Here is a 20,898-nt window from a genome sequence, read left to right as displayed (position 1 = left end):
AACACACCACATCCAATAAAGCCACACTTCCTAATCCTTCCCAAACAGTTCCACTTCCTGATTAAACATCCAAGTATATGAGCCTATGAGGCTGTTCTCATCCAAACCACTGCACTATTGTCGACTGTCTTCTAGGGGTACTGAGGTATCCAGCAGTTGTGACTCATAAAAATCCTGGCAGCTGTCTGTTTTTATGCCTGTCTTTGCGTCATGCCCAGGGCAAGTTTGAGGGAGGGCTCCTCACCCAGAGAATATTAGTCACATCTCTCATTACTATGGCAAAAATACCTGATCAAAGCAACAGGAGTAAGGACAGGCTTATCTTGGCTCCTGGCTTAAAAGGGGATGTAATCCACAGTGGCAGGAAGACATGACAGCAGAATGGGAGGCATCTGATCACAGTGTATCCAGAGAGACAGATGTTGGCTCTCCACTTAACGTTCTTTTTTAGTCAATCTAGGCGCACGGCCTGTGGGCTGGTGCTGCCCATATTCAGGGTCGGTTTCTCAGCCCCACTTAAACCTCTCTGGAGATGCTCTCACATACACACACAGAGAGGCGTTCCCTGGGGGACTCTAGACTCAGCCAAGATGAAAATGAAGATGAACCTTCACACAGAATGACCCTTTTCTTCTCATCCCCAGTATTATGTTCCCCACCCTGTTCCATAAACATGGCTCGTTCTGCCAGTACAGCTGTTGAGGGGCGCATTGAAGAGCCTGAAGTTCCAAACAAGAACCTCAGATTCCCCGAGACAGACAGGGTCAGAACCACTTGAAATAGTCAGAAAAATGACTGTTATAATATTGTGCTACCAGACACTTGACAACACCAGTCTTAAAACCCTGAGGATGACGGAAGGTGGCAGTCAGTTCTTATAAGAACAGAATCATGGGAAAACTCTTAGCATCTGAGGGAGACTTCGCCTTTCCACATCCTTGCTGGGAGATGACCACACACCGTTCGCTTTGTGTATGCCTTTAGTTGTGTATTAAAGCCTGAAGTTAATGTTGGTGAACTCTTTTCCTGCTCTGCTGAAGTGTCACAGCAGTGCTGAAGTGTCACAGCAGAGCCTAGACATTTCTCATACAGAATCTAGAATTTGCTCCTTCTGGCTTCCCTCAAGGCCTCTCAATCACAAGAAATAGGAGCCTCGTTCCTCTTACCAGCCATGTTTGTACTTCTTTTTTTTTTTTTTTTTATGTTTGTACTTCTTATAGTAATCATCTCACTTGAAAGTTGGGAGAGGCTTCTTAACTTTGCAAAAATAGACTCAATATAGAATTGTGGGTCCCTAGTTCAGGGATGAAAATTCTGCCTTCCCCAGTAATCCTAAAAGATGAGGGGTGCAGCCACCTAGGATACAGAGCCCAGTTCATTCCTGTTCTTGGTTCCTAATAGCTGCATCCCTCCTTTTTAGAGGGAGACCCCCTGGGTCAGTTTAGCATCAGTCAAGTTGGGGACGAATGGAGGATCACCTCAAGGAAGACTCTGGACCGTGAGCACATTGCCAAGTATCTACTCAGAATCACGGCGTCAGATGGCAAGTTTCAGGCTTCGGTCCCCGTGGAGGTCTTCGTCCTGGACATCAATGATAACAGCCCACAGTGCTCACAGGTGAGCCCTCAGAGTATTGCTTTGGGAAATGGAGGTGTGGAAGGTTGGGAGAAGGTCTCTATTCTCCTGAATAGAGACAAACCCTCATTGGCCATTACTGTCCACCTTTCTTGGCATCTTCTGAACAGACCTCAGATTGGTGCCCATAGATAGGAACCATTCTGGGCAACTTCTTGCTCCCAAGCACACCAATACAGCAAATTCTTCAGGAACCGTAGTATATACCAGTCTCTTTGCACATCATACAAAGGCCATGTCTCTGCAACACGGACCCAGAGGTATCCTGTTGCCAAGCCTAGCAACCTAAGTTTGATCCCCAGAACACACATGGTGCAAGAAGAGGTCCAACTCTTGAAAGTTGTCCTCTGACATAATCTATGGAACACACATGAACACACATGTATGCACATACAAATGCAATAAAATAGCCAGAGAGTTTTCCCTTTAAATGTATTTTTAAAAACAATAACTGATTTTTAACATTTGGAAGAATTTCCATTTTTTCCAAATTTTGCTTTTAAAAAATCCCTTAAACCGGCCAGATGTGGTGGCACATGCCTTTAATCCCAGTACTTGGGAGGCAGAGGTAAGCAGATCTCTGTGAGTTCGAGGCCAGCCTTGTCTACAGAGTGAGTTCCAGGACAGCCAAGACACAGAAAGACTTTGCCTCAAAAATAATAACAACAAAAACAAACAAAACAAAAGAAAAAAATTTAAACTGTAAACATTTTAATTTTATAACATGCCAACTTAGAATGAGTCATGTCTGCTGAAAATCTAGCCAGTCATGGTAGACACATCAATGCATACTTATACATACAGATACACATCTGCCCAAAGGGTCAGCTACAACCCCTTCACATGGACACAAATACCTGCTAAACATGTGTGTGTGTACCCATAAGCACATACTTCCACAGCTGCCACCTTTGTTTGCTGCAGCTGCCAATATGCACATATGTTTCTCATGCAATTGTACCCACATATGTCCTTGCATATATGCACACGTTAACTTACTTGCACACACAAGTGCACTTATGGCACCATGCAGCACACATGCATGTGTACACCCTGTCACTTTTCTTTCATCCCTCTCTTCTGTCATATCAAACACAGCAGAAGAGAGTCTGGGACATTTGTAAGCATGGAGTCCAGAATGGGCACATTTTTGAGTGATCTCCAAAAGACTTTTTTTCCCTGGGGAGAAAGGTGGCCATCTCTTTTCTCTTTCCCACTTGATCATGCTCACTGCTTCCCTCTTCTCTTATGTTAGGAGAGGTCAGGATCAGGTCAGCCTAGTCTTTTCCAAGACGGCTCATAGCATCATCAAAGCCAGGGAAGAGAGATCTGAGTTCCAGTACCACACAGTCCAGTCGGGCATGATGTGTCCACCCAGAGAATGCTCAGAGTCCATGCTTGCCTGTACTGCATTGGTGCAAACTAGGCTATCAAAGGGACACCAAGATCTCAGAGGCTCCAGCTGTTTTCCAGTACCCAGCCCCAGGTTGCCCTGCAGGGGAGGGAGGGAGGGAAGGGCAAGGCAGGTGGTAGAGCCACTGAAATCTGGCTCTGCCTTAAAGGCCAGTGGTCTGTCCTGGAAATATGAGCAGGGAGGTGGCTCTGGCAGCCTGGCCTCACAACAGAGGCAGGGATGGGACTGGCAGGGCTTGGCCTGAGACTGCATCATCTGATGCTCCCTTCCAGTGACCTCCTCCAAGTAGGCTATGGTGGGTCCTCCCAGCCCTGGACATTAACTTCTTAATAGTGGCTGCTTGTAGGCTGCATTCTGACTTATTCTCTGTCATTCCTCTTCTGACTTGTTGCTGTTGTTTTTTGTTTGTTTGTGTGTGTGTGTGTGTGTGTGTGTGTGTGTGTGTGTGGTGGGGCGGAAATCAACAGTATCTTGTGTCTTTCCTCAATCACTTTCCACTTTTATTTTTATTTTTGGAGCCAGGGCTGCTCAGTAAGCCTTAAGCTCATTGATCACCTCCCTACTCATATCCCCAGGACAGACCATTGATCTCCGTGACCTTGAGGAATATGCCTGCCTCTGACCCCTGTCCCCAGTGCTAAGGTTACAGGAGTACCCCACTCCCTACGTTTTATGTGGGGCCTGGGGGTCCAAACCCAGATCCTCATGCATTTGTGACAGGCTCTTTACCCACTGAGCCATCTCCTCAGCTCTCTCCTCTAGCTTTAAAAATAATTATTTTATGCATTATTATTGTATTGTGTGTATGATGTGATGGGAGTTGGGAGGGTGTTCATTTTGGGGGGGTCATAAGACAACATGGTGAAGTCGGTTTTTTCCTTTCACCTTTCTATGGGTTCCAAGGATAAAACTCAGACTTTAGGATTATATGGCAAGCATATTTCCCCTCTGAGCCATCTCATCAGGTCTCTAGCTTTTAATCTTAATTTTCCTTACATGTCTCTTTAAAACAAACAAGCAAATAAACAAACAAACCAGAAAGTGATGTAACCCAGGCTTACCTTAAATTTACTATGAAGCCAAAAGGAATGAACCTGAGCTTGGGATTCGGAATACTGAATACTGGGATTACCCAATGAGTCACCCCAGGTGGTCTCTCATTTTACCCCATCTCCTTTTCCCTCTTTGCTCCCTTCTCTGCCTCCCCGTCTCTGTATGTTTTCACTTGAGTCACTTCTTGCCCTCCCACCTCACCTCCCCCACGTCTGGATCTAAACACTCTGCCTCAGACTCCCTCTTTTACCTTTCTGTCTTCAGCTTCTCTACACTGGCAAGGTCCGTGAGGACGTCACCCCCGGACACTTCATCTTGAAAGTTTCTGCCATAGATGTAGACATGGACACCAATGCTCAGATCACATACTCTCTGCATGGACCGGGGGCCCAGGAATTCAAGCTGGACCCTCACACAGGTAAATCTCTGAGTTGTGGGACAAAGCCAAGAACATGTGCTCATGCCATGGTGGGCTCTTCCTTGAAATAGGAATTCACTCATCCACCTGTCTACCCATTAGTAGATACCAGTATCTGGGGTGCAAGAAAAGGATGGGTGAGTTCAGATCCAGTTCTTTATAATCAATCCAAGAGGAAAAGTGATTGTTGGGTCAGTGGCTGGCAGTGTGCTGAGTTAGGAACAATGAAAGGTTCACACCTGTACTCTCAGTGAGGAGAATCGAGAGTTTAGGGCCAGCCTGAGTTACATAGTGAGTTCGAGACTAGCTGGGGCTATAATATGAGATCTGTCCCCAAACAAACAAACATAGGAGAAGAGGAGAAGGGTAGAGGGGAGACAGCAACGTTGACAGAAGTTGACTTAGGCTTAGGAGCCAGGTTAAATAAAGCCTCTTTGAACAAATGCCATTTTGTGTGGTCTTGAGCTCACATAGGAGTTAGGCAAGCATTCAGGGAAGGCAGAGAAGGACAAAGAAGGTAGAGAGAGAATGTCCTCAAGGGTCATATTTGGGGAAGAAGACACCTGACTGAGTGTACAGAGTGGAGAGAGAGAGTACAGAAGATGATGCCCTGAAGGCAGATGGGCTGATGCCCTTTTGAGCCAATGGAGGGTTCAGACTAGTAAGGGCCAAAATTGGTGCAATCTCAAGATTTGCACATTGCAAACTGGGTCACTGGTGCCCAAGACTTCAGTAAACACCACAAGCAGTAAAGCTCCTGGAAGCCTGACCCAGGCTAAGGAAGAACTCAATAGATGGGACAAATTGTCATAAGACCAGCAAGGGACCAAACATAGATAGGAAGTAGAAGCCACCACAAGGGAACCTCAAATAGCCATGCCAGGGCTGAACTGTGGAGGACTGTTGGTCAGAGAGGTAGGGATGAGCAATACCCCCAGGTAAGACCTTGTCCTGCTGCTCGCTGTGGGTAGTAGGTGGCCGGAGGCAGCCCGGCACAGGGACCAGCTGCCAACCCTTGGCTTGAATCCATAGCTCCAAAGATGACTCAGAGATTCTTGAGTAGGGAAGGGTAGGTGGCGAGGGGTGGTGGTGGCAGTGACAGCCATGTCCCAGGAAGCTGCCTGGGTGGATCCCAGACCATATTGTCCTTCCTGACCCCAGAGCGGCATGTTGAGTGACTTGGGAAGCTCGCCTTCTCTCTGCTACTGTTTGCTCAGCTGCAGGACTTCCCATGAGGACTTAAAAGAAAAACAAACTGGGCATTTTTTCCAGAATATGAAAATGATGCACGCTCGGTATACAAGTCTAAAAACACCACAGGTATGCAGCCAGCTGGAGTCAGAAAGCAGCCTACACAATAATCCCTCACCAAAGCCTACTCAGGGTGTAGCCAACCAGCTCGCCTTCCCGTGGACCTCCAAACTCTCTCTGTAATTGTTTCTCTGATGGAAAATTTGCTGTTCTCCCTTAGTGATTGCTTGCAGGTGTTTGCAGGGAAGACTGTAAAGTTGTTTTTAGTGATTCCTGATGCTACTTTCTTAGTTTCATTTCTCTGGCTGTGATAAAGTACCCCAATGCAAAGAAAATGAGGGTAGGAAGGGTTTATTATTTCAGCTCACATCACTGTGGGGCGTCAAGGCAGGAACTTCAAACAGCTATATATATTCAAACAGATATATATATACACACACATATATATATATATAAACAGCTATATATTGACGTCTATAGTCAAGAGCAGAGAGGGATGAATGCATACATGCTCATTTGTGCTCAGTCGGCCTTCTCCCACTCTCTCACACAGTTCAGGACCCCCTGCCTAGGGAATGGTGCCTCCCACAATAGGCCGTGTCTCCCCACAGTTAATTTAAGAAAATCCCCCACAGACAAGACCCTAGGTAAACCTTGTGTGGAAAGCCCCTAATTAAGACTCTTTTCTCAGGTGATTCCAGTTCGTGTCTAACTGAAAACATCACATATTACTTTACTATACAACTAAAGCATATTAATCAATTTCTATTTGAAAAGCATATAGGGTGATTTAAGTATGTCACTATTATAAGCAATACCTCAGAGAATATCTTTATACATGTGTTTGGGGGTTTTCTTGTTTTATTTTATTTTTATTTTTTTTGTGACAGTTTCTCAAAAAAGCTATGACTGTCCTGGAACTCAGCATGTAGATGAGGCTGACTTTTAATTCACAGAGATATACCTGTCTCTCCCTCCCTAGTTACTGGAATTAAAGGCATGTGGGACCACATTCATATATACATTATGTATCTTTATCACTGGGCTAATTATTCTGTGGGATTTGTATATATTTACACATATATAAATATATAATAAATGTATATGTTCTATTTTATATAATATATATTGAAAGTTTCTGTGGACATAAACAGTAATGCTCAGATCACATACTCTCTGAATGGATATATATATATATATATATATATATATATATATATATTCACCTGATTTAAAAAGTTGCCTAATTGGCCTTTAAAAAATTAGTCTATTTGTATCTGATTAATGATGACTTTAGATTGGTGATGATGGAGTGTTGTGGGAGAATTAGGAAGCAGGTGGGTGCTAGGGGATGCAGCTGGGCTTCTTCCCTGACAGCATGTGCACAGACCAGTCTCTCTGCTGTGGTAGAACCTGAGGCTAGGACTGTCACCATCACTGTAGCTCTCTAGAGGGCACACGTGTCCTCTCAGGGAAGCTCAACCTCTGTCATTTCTCCTGGCAGGGGAGCTGACCACACTATCAGTCCTGGACCGGGAAAGGAAGGATGTATACAACCTTGTTGCTAAGGCGACAGATGGAGGGGGCCAGTCATGCCAGGCAGAGGTGACTCTCCACATTGAGGATGTGAATGACAACGCCCCGAGGTTCTTCCCAAGTCACTGTGCTGTGGCTGTCTTCGACAACACCACAGTTAAAACCCCTGTGGCTGTGGTCTTTGCCCGGGACCCTGACCAGGGTGAGTATGTGAAGGACTGGTGGCCACCTATGCTGGTGAGCCATCTCAACATTAGGTCCAGCTAGGGTGAGGAGTTGTCTCTGTGCCCTCTGGGATGGGCTTGGACTAGAACTCCTTGTTGAGTCTGTGGATACTCCAGAGTGGAAGAGATCTGTGGACAGCTATACACCTGAGGCTATGACAAGTGTCTTTAGTGGCATTAGAAACAGACACAATCCATTCCCCTCTGCCACTTAGACCTGAAGAACCTTTCTGTTGCCTCTGAAGCCTAAACACATTTCTTTCTCAAAGCCATTTTGAAAACAGCTAATCAGAAATCTACAAATGTATCATTCAATTTATTAATTTATATAAGAAAAAAAAATTTGGCTCTAAGTCCATTATGCTTATTAAAATCCTTTCAGCAAATTTTAGACAGTGAAGTTGAAACAGTTTCAATATTTGACTTTTATTTTTTTAGGTACTGGGGTTTGAACCCGGTGTGCTAAGCAAGCTGTTTGCCATTGTGACAGTTCCTCTTCTTGTTACTGTGACAATAAGAGCTTATGGAGGGGACAATTTATTTTGTCTGATGGGTTGAGAAGGGATAGATCCACCATGGCCATAGGACATGGGGTGTGGCTCATCACATTGTGTCCACACTCAGGAAGTGGGACCAGGCTATAAAGCCTTAAGTGACATACTTCCTCCAGGGAACTCTACCTTCTAAGCATTATAGAACCTTTCAAATCAGCTCTACAAGCTGAGTATCAAGTGTTCGGATACACAAACCCACAGAAGCCCTTTTCACATTCAAACCACAACCACCGAGCTATATTCTTAACCGCAGTAGCCTACATTTTTATTTCAATGATACTGTTTTCATTGGTTTTCTTCTGCGTGATATTTGCAAAGTCTTTTAGTCTGGTTTCTGTTGGTGTGATTGAATACCATGGGCTAGGTGACTAGTAAGGAACCGGTGAGGTTCACCACTACAGGGATGCCCATTTGGTAGAGGGCTCGCTGCCAAGCATGAGACCTGAGTTCCGTCCCCAGCACCCACTATGAAGGCTGGGCATAGTGCTGTGGGCTTGTAATCCAAATGCCAGACAAGGAAGGGGGGGGGGAACAGGAAGATCTTTGAGGCTTGCTGGCCAGCTGGCCTCGGTAAGCTCTGGGTCAGTGATAGACCCTTGTCTCAGAAAAACAATATGAATGGCTCCTGAGAAATGACACCTAAGATTGACCTCAAGCCTCCAGATGCACATGCACATACATGCATGCACACCGGTACACACAGAAATATGCACACACCAAAAAGAAAGTAGAAGCTTATCTGGATTGCAGTTATAGAAGTTAGGAAGTTAATGAATGTGGTACCAGCAGCTGGGGAGGGCTTCCGGTTGTATAACAATATAACAGAAGGCATTGTGGGGAGACCAAGGACACCCACAGTATCTTGGGTCTGTCTTCTGCTTCTTGTGAAGCCACCAATGCCATCCCTGGAGCTCCACCTTCATGACCTCATCTCGTGTCAGTGACCTCCAGACATTGGCCACACAGGAACCAGGGGCTGAGTTTTCAAAACATGAACTATGAAGGTCACAGTCAAACCATAACACAGGGCAAATTAGATCTACTGTGGTATGCTTGTACCATATTGTACTGATTACAGCATCTGCCGTCCTGAAACATACTAACGTGGGCCATTTTCCTAAGCCAAACTTTATCATTGATTATTCAGGAAGGCTAAAACATGTTCTGGAGGTCAAAGTAGCCAGATAACTTAAGATGATGATGATGATGATGATGATGGCGACGACGACGATGATGATGATGATGGTGATTATAAAGTAGAGTCATACTCTCCTAGCAATGTAAATGGAAAATCTCCTAGATCTTAGCTTGACATTGCAGGAGGCAAGACTTTTGAAGAAACACCGAACTCTAGGGAGGGTGAACAGTCAATCTAAAGGCAGAGAAGCTGGGCCTGGGACGCCTGTCACATTTATGTTCATGATGTGTATGCATGCACATGTATGTGTAGACACCAGAAGTCAACCTTGGGCATCATTCCTTGGGTGCCATCCATTTTGATTTTTTAAACAGGGTGCCTTCATTGGCATTGGAGTTAGTTAGTCTAGGGTGGCTTGTCAGCAAGCCCCAGAGATCTGCCAGTCTCTTCCTCCCTGAGCTAAGATTAAGAGCATGCACCACCATGCATTGCCTTTTGCATGCATTCTGGGAATCAAACTTAGGTCCCCAGGCTAGGGTGACAAGCACTTTGTCAAACAAGCCCCCTATCAGCCCTGTTTGCTTAACCTTTTACTTTGGCATTAATTATAGGTGCATAGGAAGTTGCCAACTAGTTTGTGAATGAGCCCATCCTTCTCCCAAGGACTTTTTATGAGTGAAGGCTTGAGAGTGGCTACCTGAGATATTCTCGCTTTTGACATACCCTGTCTGGGCACAGCAGCTTTTAAGAGCCCCTCCCAAGCCCTGCTGTGAAATGTCCTCAGTGTGACTCTTACCCCTGGACTCTGCAGGTGTCAACGCTCAGGTGGTATACTCACTGACGGACTCTGCCGATGGCCAGTTCTCCATCGATGCCACCTCAGGAGTGATTCGCCTGGAGAAGCCTCTGCAGGTCAGATCAAGCTCAGCTGTGGAGCTCACGGTCCGTGCCTCAGACCTAGGCACCCCAATACCACTGTCCACACTGGGCACTGTTACAGTCTCCATCGTGGGCCTGGAGGACTACCTTCCCATCTTCCTGAACTCGGAGCACAGCACACAGGTGCCTGAGGATGCTCTAATAGACATGGAGGTGCTATACCTGGCTACCCTCACACGTCCCGGATCAGAGAAGACTGGTTACCACATCACTGGAGGGAATGAGCAGGGGAAGTTCCGACTGGATGCCCACACAGGTGAGATGGGCAGGGGGCAGCTCAGGCCTTCATTCGTGGCACGTACTAGTTTTTCACATACAGGGAGCATTCATCCACACAGCCCCTCCATCCTTTGACTATATATATTCCTCAGTTCTTAAGAGACCCATAAGCTGATCCCTTTATCCATGTGCACTTAGCTAACCTGAGAGTGCTGTGATTCCGCCATATGTTCACCTAGAACTTCATCCCAGGATATCAGAGAGCCATCCACTTATCCCCCTTGGTGGCTTCCTGGTCTCAGCACAGACCAAACCCCGGGAGGCTTGGCATGCCTCTCTTCTTCCCTGTACCAAACACTTGCTGAAATCCAGTGGTTCAGGTAGCATAGAGCTCACTGCTTATCCAAAACCACTCCCAGCCAAATTCTTAGCACTCCTGAATTTTCTGTTATGCTCATGAGGAAAGGCAGAACAATCCTCCTAACTATGGAGCCTGAGTCAAACACACAGGACTCATGGAAGGATCTCACTGTTCCACCTCATGCAGAGTCCTCCCACGTACCCCAATGCACAGGAGCTCTCCCCCAACCCCTCAGACAGACCTCTGCCTTACAGTTCCAGCTGCCTGACCTCCATCACCTCTTCTTGCCTCAGGAATCCTGTATGTCAACGGGAGCCTGGACTTTGAGACAAATCCCAAGTACTTCCTGTCCATTGAATGCAGTCGGAAGAGCTCTTCCTCCCTTAGCGATGTGACCACCATCGTGATTAATGTCACCGATGTTAATGAACACCACCCCCGATTCACCCATGACCTGTACACTGTGAGGGTCTTAGAGAACGCCATTGTAGGTGATGTCATCTTGACGGTAAGGACCCCAGCTTCACTTTTTGTGGGGTATGGGCTCTGGGGGTGGCTCTTGCCTCACTCCCCTTGTAGTTTCTCATTCATCACAAGAATAGCTTGCCTTATCAAGCTAGTGTTCTGTAGACTAGACCATGACTTGCAGTTTCTCAACAAAACTGTGCCACATGCTACTATCAGAGTGATTTGGCGAGGGCACAACACTGGCAATGTTCAATAGGAGAGCAAAAAGGAGGTTGACTCCAGACGATGGCCCAATGCCTATCTATGACAGAGTGACATGGAGTGCCAGTGGGTGGGAAACAGGGATGAAGGGTATGTCATGTTATACCTCTTTGCGTTTAAATGCACAGTTGCTCCTTCCTTCCATGAATCACGCTCATCTTTAGTTCTTCAGGATTCCTCCCCATTTCCCTTCTGGTCTCACCTCCTTCCTCCATATGCATCCTGTGCCCCAAATGCACATCAAGATGTTCCTTTCCGAACACGCCCACGGTTTCAGACTTCCTTGCTCAGACCATTTCCTCTGCCTGGAGTGTTCTTTCTGTACCAAAACCCTTCCTCATCCTTCAAGGCTCCCTGAATCCTCTCTTACCCTTCCTAGAGTATCACTCCACTCTCTTTCCATGAGTAGATTCCCATGATAGCACCCGCCATGACTAGAATGACTTATAATAACAGACACAACACTTTCTAAGGGTGCATCATTTCACATGTTCCTCATACCCTGACCTCCCAAGACCAACTCTGCTGTACCTTGTTACCATGAGAAAACAGATGAACAAGTGCATCTATAGCATACTGAGGTCACAAGAGGTTCTCTTGGGGTAGGGAGCGCAGACTCAGTGGCAGCCATTGGGATATGAACATAGCCATCACTCTCAGGGCTACTACTCATTTCTGGCCACTCTTGTGCCTGCATTCACGGTCTTCTTTCTCCTGCAGGTGTCTGCATCTGATGACGATGGACCTGTGAATAGTGTCATTACCTATAGCTTGGTAGGAGGGAACCAGCTTGGACACTTCACCATCGACCCTAAGAAAGGGAAGCTTCAGGTGGCCAAGGCGCTGGACTGGGAACAGGTGAGTCATGTCCAGGCTGAGCAGAAGTGTGGCTCTATGGCAGGTCCAGAGGGGAAAGAGCAAACACGCCCTATCCTTGTGTCCAGAGAGTCCCCCGGAAGATTCCTCTGTGAACTCTGAGATGAGAGACAGGCTGACAAGGGATCAATCCAGTGACAGCTACTATGCACTGGTACTGGCATCAGGCACTTAGCTAGTTGCCTTAGGTCCATCTCACCATGAGATGGGCACAGCCATCCTAGGGAAGTACAAGTTGATTTTACCCTCTCCCAGCTCAGTCTGCTTCCCAAGGCCTCATATCATAGTAAGGAGAAGCTGGGTTGCAATCCTCTCTTTCTGTCTGATTCTAGGCCTGAGTGCCAGCTCTAAGACTAGGCCATGGGAGTAGGCAATACACCATGGGGCAGACACCAAGGGCCTTATTTCTAATTCTTCAATGTGCATCTTGTCACAGACCCCCAGCTACTCCCTGAGGATCCGAGCCACAGACAGTGGGCAGCCCCCATTGCATGAGGACACAGAAGTGGCTGTTGAAGTGGTTGATGTCAATGACAACCCACCCAGGTTCTTCCAGCTCAACTACAGCACTGCTGTCCAGGTAAGGACACCCTGAGATCACCCTCTTGTGTTCCTCTCAATGGGAGGAGCTTCTCAGGAGTGGCCCACCCAACCAGCTGTCCCTAAAGGCAACACAGGGAACCAAAGGGGCAGTGGGAGAGCTGTGGATTATGGGATTGAAAAGAATCCTTGTTAGTTATTTATATGACCATCATTCTGTCCTATTTGGGATTCACCCCTGCCACTGAAGTAGGTAGGGTCCACCTCAGAGATTTCAGACATGAAGGTATATGGAGGAAGAAACACAACATGTTAACTCTCATACGTAGTCTAGTTTTAGATATGAATGTATATGTATTTACACACATGTATTATGAAAGCAGAAAGGAGACTATTTGAGGAGGAGAAGGACCAGAGAGATGGGGAAGGAAGGTGTAGTAAGAATTCTGAAATTTTGGTTTCTTTAAAAAAAAAAGAAATATAAGAATATGTTTTGATTTTAATCCCAGGTGTGTTGGTAGGGGCTGCTTTGCAGCAGCTGAGTATAATTTGGGTCATGCTCTAGCAGAGGCCTGGTTTTGCCATCTGCAGATAGTTTTTGAAACTGTGTGAAATTTGGAATACTGGGAACTTTTCAGAGGTTAGAGCCCCAATAGGTGAGTGGTTGCTGGTCATGGGGGGAGGAGGGGTTGTGGCTTGTTAGTAGTCATGCTCAAAGAAGAAACAAGAAGAAATTCGATCCAGTTCTATCTATCTACCTACCTATTTCCTCTATCCTTTCTCTCCCATCTAGTGATGGAGGATAAATGGTGGGAGAAAGAATAATCTACAAAGTAGCAAAGACCAGATACAAGCAAGAAGAAGCAAGAAGAAAGAAATTAGATCTCTCTCTCTCTCTCTCTCTCTCTCTCTCTCTCTCTCTCTCTCTCTCTCTCTCTTTCTCTCCTCCCCTCCCCTCCCGTCCCTCCTCCTCTCCCTCCTCCTCTTCCTCCTCCTCCTCCTTTCTCTCCTATCTAGTGATAGGTGGTAAAACCTGGGTAAGGGATAAAGGGTGGTAAGAAGAAGGACCCACAGGTAGTTAAGACAAGCTCCAGGAAGGACTAGAAGGGTAGTGAGGAGATATATAAAAATAAGGTCAAATGGTGTGTGTGTGTGTGTGTGTGTGTGTGTGTATGTGTGTGCATACACACACATACACACACACACATAAAATGTCATAATGAGACCCATTATTTTGTCTTCTAACTGAAAAAGTAATGCTTAAAACATGAAAGTGCCATGCATCTGCAGATTCTAAGTACTAGCAATGTCAGCTGTGGGGGTCAGCAATGACCTCTTCTAAAGGACAAGGGTTTGACCTTTGGTGAAAGACCCCTTCTAAGACCCAGTACTGCACTCAGGGACACTGAGGGAAGAGTACCAGGCCAGCTTTCAGCCTGGGCCCTGTCTGTGGGCAGAGGGATAAGCACTGGTCCCTAGAAGATGGGACTACAAAGGAGGGACTGACGGGGCTGGGGCTTACACCACTCTCTGGCTTACTGTTGTTCTTCATCACAGGAGAACTCCCCCATTGGCATCAAAGTCCTGCAGCTGATCCTGGATGACCCTGACTCCCCACAGAATGGGCCTCCCTACTTTTTCCGGATTACTGAGGGGAACACTGGGTCTGTATTCCGGGTGACTCCAGATGGCTGGCTGGTGACAGCTGGGAGCCTGAGCAGGAGGGCCCAGGAGTGGTATCAGCTTCACATTGAAGTGAGTGCTGTGTGGATCCAAGTTGGTGTGTGTGGTGACAGCTTGGGGGCAGGATGCCTGCTGGCAGACACAATGACAGTGCTGTTGGGAAGAAGTATGTGAAGTGTGTATGTGCCTGGCAGTGGATGGGTGGATATGTGTGTGTGTCTATGTGTGCATGTGTATGTGTGTCTGTATGTCTGTGTGTGTGTTTGTTTGTCTGACTGTCTGTATATGTGTGTGTGTGCATGGATCTGTATGTCTGTGTGTGCATGTGTGTGTGTATGTATGTCTGTGTGTGTTTGACTGTCTGTATATGTGTGTGTATGTATCTGTATGTCTGTATGTGCATGTGTGTGTGTGTATGTATGTCTCTCTGTGTGTGCATGTGTGTGTATCTGTATGTCTGTGTGTGCATGTGTGTGTATCTGTATGTCTGTGTGTGCATGTGTGTATGTGTGTATCTGTATGTCTGTGTGTGCATGTGTGTATGTGTGTATCTGTATATCTGTGTGTGCATGTGTGTGTGTCTGTATGTCTCTCTGTGTGTGCATGTATGTATATGTGTATCTGTATATCTGTGTGTGCATGTGTGTATGTGTGTATCTGTATGTCTGTGTGTGCATGTGTGTGTGTCTGTGTGTGTGCATGTGTGTATGTGTTTGTATGTCTGTGTGTGCATGTGGGTGCATATTTCTATGTCAGTGTATGCATGTGTGTGTCTGTCTGTCTGTATATGTATCTGTATGTCTGTGTGTCTGTGTGTGTATCTGTGTGTGCATGTGTATCTGTCTATGTCTGTATGTCTGTGCATGTGGGTGTGTATCTGTATGTCAGTGTGTGCATGTCTGTGTCTGTGTGTGTGTACATATGTGCTTAACTATTCATATGTGTGTACATGCATGTAGAGACCTGAAGACAACCTTAGCATAGGATGTGAAGGGGACGGCTCCTTTTCTTGTGGCCTTCCAGTCTGAGTATGGAGATAAACAATGAGTAGATAAAGTCACCTTATGACTCAAGATAGGTAAATAAAGTAACAAGAGACAAGGCAGGGGACAGTCATATTTGCTATCTGAGTGGAGACCTGTGGGGACCTGGAGAGCACTCTAGACAGGAAGATTAAGACAGACACGGATAAATGTCTGATAAGAGTGGATAAGAGTGTAGAGTGACCTGTGACTGGAAAATAGAAAGTACTGTAAGGAAGGAAATTGACGTATAAAGTTGGTCAATCATGGTGGAACAGGAGGATTGCACTCTGTGTAGTGCTCTCCATTTCAAATGGCTGGTGAAGCAGGTGGCACAGGTGGACAGCACAGGTGGGACAGGTGGCAAGTGGAAAAGGTGGGACAGGTGGAGCAGGTGGGACAGGTGGGGCAGGTGGACAGCATAGATGGGACAGGTGGGACAGGTGGGGCAGGTGGGGCAGGCTACAGTCAGACCTCTCACAGTTCTGGCGCCTGAAGCAGAGATCAGACTGAAACTGCATAAAACCAGCAGGCCAGTGCTGACTCTGCTTACAAGGGCACTGGGGTCCTTTAAGCCAGGAACAGTGGTACAAGTCTCATAATCCTACTACTAGGGAGGCTGAGGCAGGAGGATTATAACTGTGAGGTCAATCTGGGTTAGAAAGCAACTTCCAGGACAGAGTGGGCTACATGTCAAGACCTTGTTTTAAAACAAAGCAAAGGAAAATTACATCTGTAATTCCAAGACTCGGAAGGCTGAGGTAGGAGAGTTGTAAGTTTGAGGCTAGCCTGAGTTTTATATATATCTTGTCTCATAAATAAGTTTTTTTTTCTCCTTAAGACACTAAGTATCATCACGAACACTCCGCCACTGTGATCTTATTTCCCAAAAGGCTCCACTTACAAACACTGGGGATTGTATTTTAACATTTGAATTTTGTATAACTCCTGAGCACCGGTGATAATCGATCCACAGCAGCCAACACTCTAAGCTAGCCCTGGCAAGCCAGGTTGAACAATCACCCTAATTTTTTATATTTATGTACTCGCTTTAATCCCCTGGAGCTGGAGTTATAAGCAGTTGTGGGCCTGCAGCTGTGAGCATTGTGGGTGTTGAGAACAAAGCTTACCACAAGCACTCATAAGCGCTGGGTCATCCTCCAGCCCTGGTTCTCCTAGCTAAGGTCATTCCATCCTTGTTTAAAGCCTTCATGAGTTTCTCACCACTGTGAAGCAGCCTTGTGCTCCTCAGCCCACTGTGGAGGCCAGCCCAGCCTTCCCTGCCTTTGCTCCACTGCCTTCCTGTTTAATTGAGCACACCACTTCTTCCACACCCAGGACCCCTTACCTGTTCTTCCTTCTTCAGAGAGGCCTTCACCTCCAGCTGACCTAAGTCAGTCCCTCACTCATCTTCCTGTCTATTTTCTTTGCTTTGTCCAAGCTGATAGCCTCTTGCATGTTTGGTAACTCATCTTGCCTGTCCCTTGACCACAACAGAGGGCCCAGCCATAGAAAGCTCTCAACTGGTCCAAAGAATGACAATCACACTCCCATTCTGAACATGTAGGAAAGAGAGGCTCTTCCTCAGTGGGGTAGTAGCCAGGGAGGGGTATGAAGACTGCTCAGAGGTACCTGCCAACTTGCCAGAGTCTAGGGCAGAGAGTTGAGGTAGAGGGCTCAGAAGTCGAAAAGACTGGCCTGTGCTGAAGAGCTGGCTCAGTCAGCATATGCACGTACACACAAGTAAGTGCATACGTGTGCATGCACACACACAGAAGTTTATTTGGAGGGATTTAGGAAGAGGCTTGGAACTCAGGAGGCTTGGGGGAATTTGTTTTTCTGTTTCCGTGTTTTCTATAAAACCTTAGGAAAGTCTCCAGCACATCCCCATGTGTTGGAGTTTATCCTTTTCCAAACATGACAGCTTGCAACACCTGTATCAGCAGGTATGGAGAAGGGAGACTAGGCTGATAGGGACATCAGCCTCAGCTGGGCATAGAGATGCTTCTGAGCACCAATGCTGTTTGTCTTATCTTCAGGTGTCAGACAGTGGCCTCCCCCCCTTGTCATCTTCCACATTGGTCAGAGTACACATCACGGAGCAGAGTCGCTACCCGCCCTCCACACTCCCATTGGAAATCTTCATCACGAAGGGGGAGGAGGAATTTCAGGGTGGCATGGTAGGTAAAATCCATGCCACCGACCGAGACCCTCAGGACACACTGACCTACAGCCTGGATCGAGAGGGAAGCCTGGGCAAGTATTTCACAGTGGGTGCATCCGATGGCAAGATTATTGCCTCTCAAGGACTGCCTCGTGGCCGATACTTGTTTAATGTCACAGTCAGTGATGGGACCTTCACCACCACCACTGGGGTCCATGTCCATGTGTGGCACATGGGGCAGGAGGCTCCGCAGCAAGCTGTGTGGCTGGGCTTCCACCAGCTCACCCCCGAGGAGCTCGTGAGCGATCACTGGCGCAACCTGCAGCGATTCCTCAGCAATATCTTGGACATCAAACGAGCCAACATCCACTTGGCCAGCCTGCAGCCTGCAGAGGTCACAGCTGGGGTGGACGTGCTTCTGGCCTTTGAGGGGCATTCTGGAACTTCCTATGATCTCCAGGAGCTGGCATCTGCCATAGCTCACTCAGCCAAAGAGATGGAGCACTCGGTAGGAATTCAGATGAGGTCAGCTCTGCCCGTGGTACCATGCCAAGGGCCAAGCTGCCAGGATCAAACCTGCCAAGAGACAGTGTCCCTGGAGCCCAGAGTGGGGCCCTCTTACAGTACAGCCAGGCTCAGCATCCTGACACCACGACACCACCTGGGGAAAAACTGCTCCTGCAATGGTAAGAACAGGGGTTGGATTGCTGGCTCCTGGCTATCTGCCTCCATGTAAACTCCCACCAAGGTTCATGAGCATAGCTATAATCAAACTAAATGCCAGAGACCAACACACCACGGGGAGTTTGTTGTCACAAAGCCTAGTCATGGGGTACTCCTCAGGTTCTCTCTGCCTTCTGGAATTCTGAAAGTTAACAGTTGATTGCAATAGAAATAGTGCCTAAAAGCACAGACTGGGGCATCAGGCTCCGGGAATTTACTTCTTCACCCTGGAGGGAATTCTTTGACCTCTCTACACCCGTGGGCTTTGCTACTGTAAGGATTGAGATTGACATTTCAGGTACTCTTGGAAAAGAGCCTGACAGACATGTCAGCTCCTGATGCCCCTGCTGTTAGCTCCACAGCCTGCTGATATCAGCTCAAGAAGTAAACCCAACATAGGTTTAGACCTCAGCTCTGTCATCTCCTAATGGGTGGCTTCTGTAAAGTCCACAAAATTCCTGTTGCCCATCAATAAACTAGAATAACAAGAGCACCCCCCCACAATTGGTTTGGGGAGTAACTTACATATAGATATAATAGCACATAGCCCATGGGTGGCCACTGTAAGCCCAGGATCCTGGCTGTCACCCACATGGGAGCAGTCAGTGCTGTAAAGAGCCTGCAGTGTACCAGGCTCCATGTGGGTCATCAGTCCCTTCTGTGTAAAGACGGCCATCATACATCCTCCAATGGAGGCCAGGCATCATACACCAGTGTGTGTGGCTTTCAGAGCCTTGCACTACTGATGCCCCACCTGGAGCCTGGCATACTGCTCAAAGAGACTGTTCCGGGCAAGCTGCTAAAAGTTCTCATTGCAAAACCATGGGTAATTCCTTCCTTTGGCATTCCCGTGGTGGGTATGGAGGAAGGGAGCCTAAAGGCGGGCCTTACAACACTGAGCCTTCATATTCTGAGCCTTGACAGAGCTTCCTACTACACTAATATATTGAGTTTTGGAAAACACATTGAGGTGTTTGCCTCTTGGGATTCCTTATACCTAAGCTTCCTCCCTGCCCTCCTTTCCTTTATTGTCCTTTCTTGAGGTTTCTTGCCCAGGTATCAGGAACCTATGACACATGAATCAATTTTCTGGGTGTCCTATTTTTCAAAATATATGGGTAGTGTTAGATTTAAAAGCTTGGCTCACCACATCTGATTAGCTGATTTTTCTTCCGTCATGGTGGAAGCTCACTGTTCCTGAGTCTCAGGCTGGAAGTGATTCTGTGGAGCTTGTACCCAGCGGGAGGCATGCAGGGTGACAGCCTAGCTCCCTTAGTGGCTCTGGAAATGTGATCCACCCAATCCCAGCCTGGACTCTTCGTATATCAGATGTGGGAAGTGTCCGATCTGCCACCCAAAGGTTGAATGAGACAAAGTCGGCCTAAGGGATCTGTGACATCTCAAGAGTAGTGACACCTCGGGTTCATTTGCAGGTACCACCTGGAGGTTCAGTGGTCAGAGCTACATGCGGTATAGGCCCCTAGAGGCTCAGAACTGGCAGATCCATTTCTACCTGAAAACGCTCCAGCCATGGGCCCTTCTGATGTTCACCAATGAAACAGCCTCTATTTCCTTGAAGGTAAGGTGACTCCCACCTGAGTGGCTTCCATGGGCACCCCAGACTGGGGACATGAGGGATGCAGGGAGGATGTCTGAGCTGATTCCTGGCAAAGGATCCCCTCATGCTTTTCAAGGATGCTGAGTGTGACTGTCAATCAGAACACACAATCAGACACGGGCCTTTTACCTGGAGATACACAACCCAGGCCATTCAGGGGTGGGGCTGCTTGCTCTGTGGAATGAGAAATTCCTGGAGGAGAGAAGGATGTGAGCTCACACAACCCTGGCACTGTAAGAATAGTGTGTGTGTGTGTGTGTGTGTGTGTGTGTGTAAGATGCCCCCTCCAAGTATCTGAGCCCCCCCACTGGGGGCCCGAGGGTTCCTTTCACTCCTGCCCATGCAATGTTGCACCTACCATCCCTGGGCCCACCCCCCCCCCCACCTCACTGCTGCACGACCCCCTACATATCCCTGCAGAGGGAAAAGAAAGGATGACGACTGGACTGGGGGGTCGGGGGAGGTGAGGCCCTGAAGGGAAAAGGGAAGGCTGGCAGGAATGGAAAGAGGAGTCTCCTGGGGCATGGGAGGGGGCTGAGGCAACAAACTCATTTATGCTCAGTCTCTCAAGGATTCTTTTTATGTCCCATGGAACTCTCATCTGCTGCCTGGTCAAGTCACACCCACAGTCAGGAAGTAGAGATAGATGCTGGTGCTCAACTCCCTTCCCCCTTCTATCCAACCCAGGACCCCATGCCACATTCAGGATGGTCTTCCCCCCTCAGTTAAGCCTTTCTAGAATCTCCCTCATAGACACACCTGGATGTGTGTTTCCATGGTCATTAGTTGCCGATGGAGAAA

At 47.3% G+C, this 20,898-nt stretch overlaps 1 protein-coding gene across 5 annotated transcripts in view; it reads left to right on the top strand.

The window, feature by feature from the left end:
- The window catches only part of Fat2 (FAT atypical cadherin 2), an 86,897-nt gene that overhangs the window by 57,002 nt on the left and 8,997 nt on the right, over nucleotides 1-20,898 (top strand). For 4 of the 5 annotated variants that reach the window (XM_006533322.4, XM_030246003.1, XM_006533323.4 and 1 more), the window contains 10 exons: nucleotides 1,421-1,617; nucleotides 4,367-4,520; nucleotides 7,276-7,509; nucleotides 10,035-10,418; nucleotides 11,036-11,250; nucleotides 12,192-12,329; nucleotides 12,784-12,927; nucleotides 14,445-14,642; nucleotides 17,632-18,442; nucleotides 19,913-20,058. In XM_006533322.4, the coding sequence (XP_006533385.1) occupies nucleotides 1,421-1,617; nucleotides 4,367-4,520; nucleotides 7,276-7,509; nucleotides 10,035-10,418; nucleotides 11,036-11,250; nucleotides 12,192-12,329; nucleotides 12,784-12,927; nucleotides 14,445-14,642; nucleotides 17,632-18,442; nucleotides 19,913-20,058 (2,621 nt within the window). Of the gene's footprint in view, nucleotides 1-1,401; nucleotides 1,618-4,366; nucleotides 4,521-7,275; nucleotides 7,510-10,034; nucleotides 10,419-11,035; nucleotides 11,251-12,191; nucleotides 12,330-12,783; nucleotides 12,928-14,444; nucleotides 14,643-17,631; nucleotides 18,443-19,912; nucleotides 20,059-20,898 lie in introns of those variants that run through there. The other variant, XM_011249019.3, reaches the window with a different exon arrangement.

This window comes from Mus musculus, chromosome 11 (genome assembly GCF_000001635.26).
Source record: "Mus musculus strain C57BL/6J chromosome 11, GRCm38.p6 C57BL/6J".
NCBI lineage: Eukaryota > Metazoa > Chordata > Mammalia > Rodentia > Muridae > Mus > Mus musculus.
Note: the sequence above shows the minus strand (reverse complement) of the source record. Positions and strands in the feature narration are given on the sequence as shown.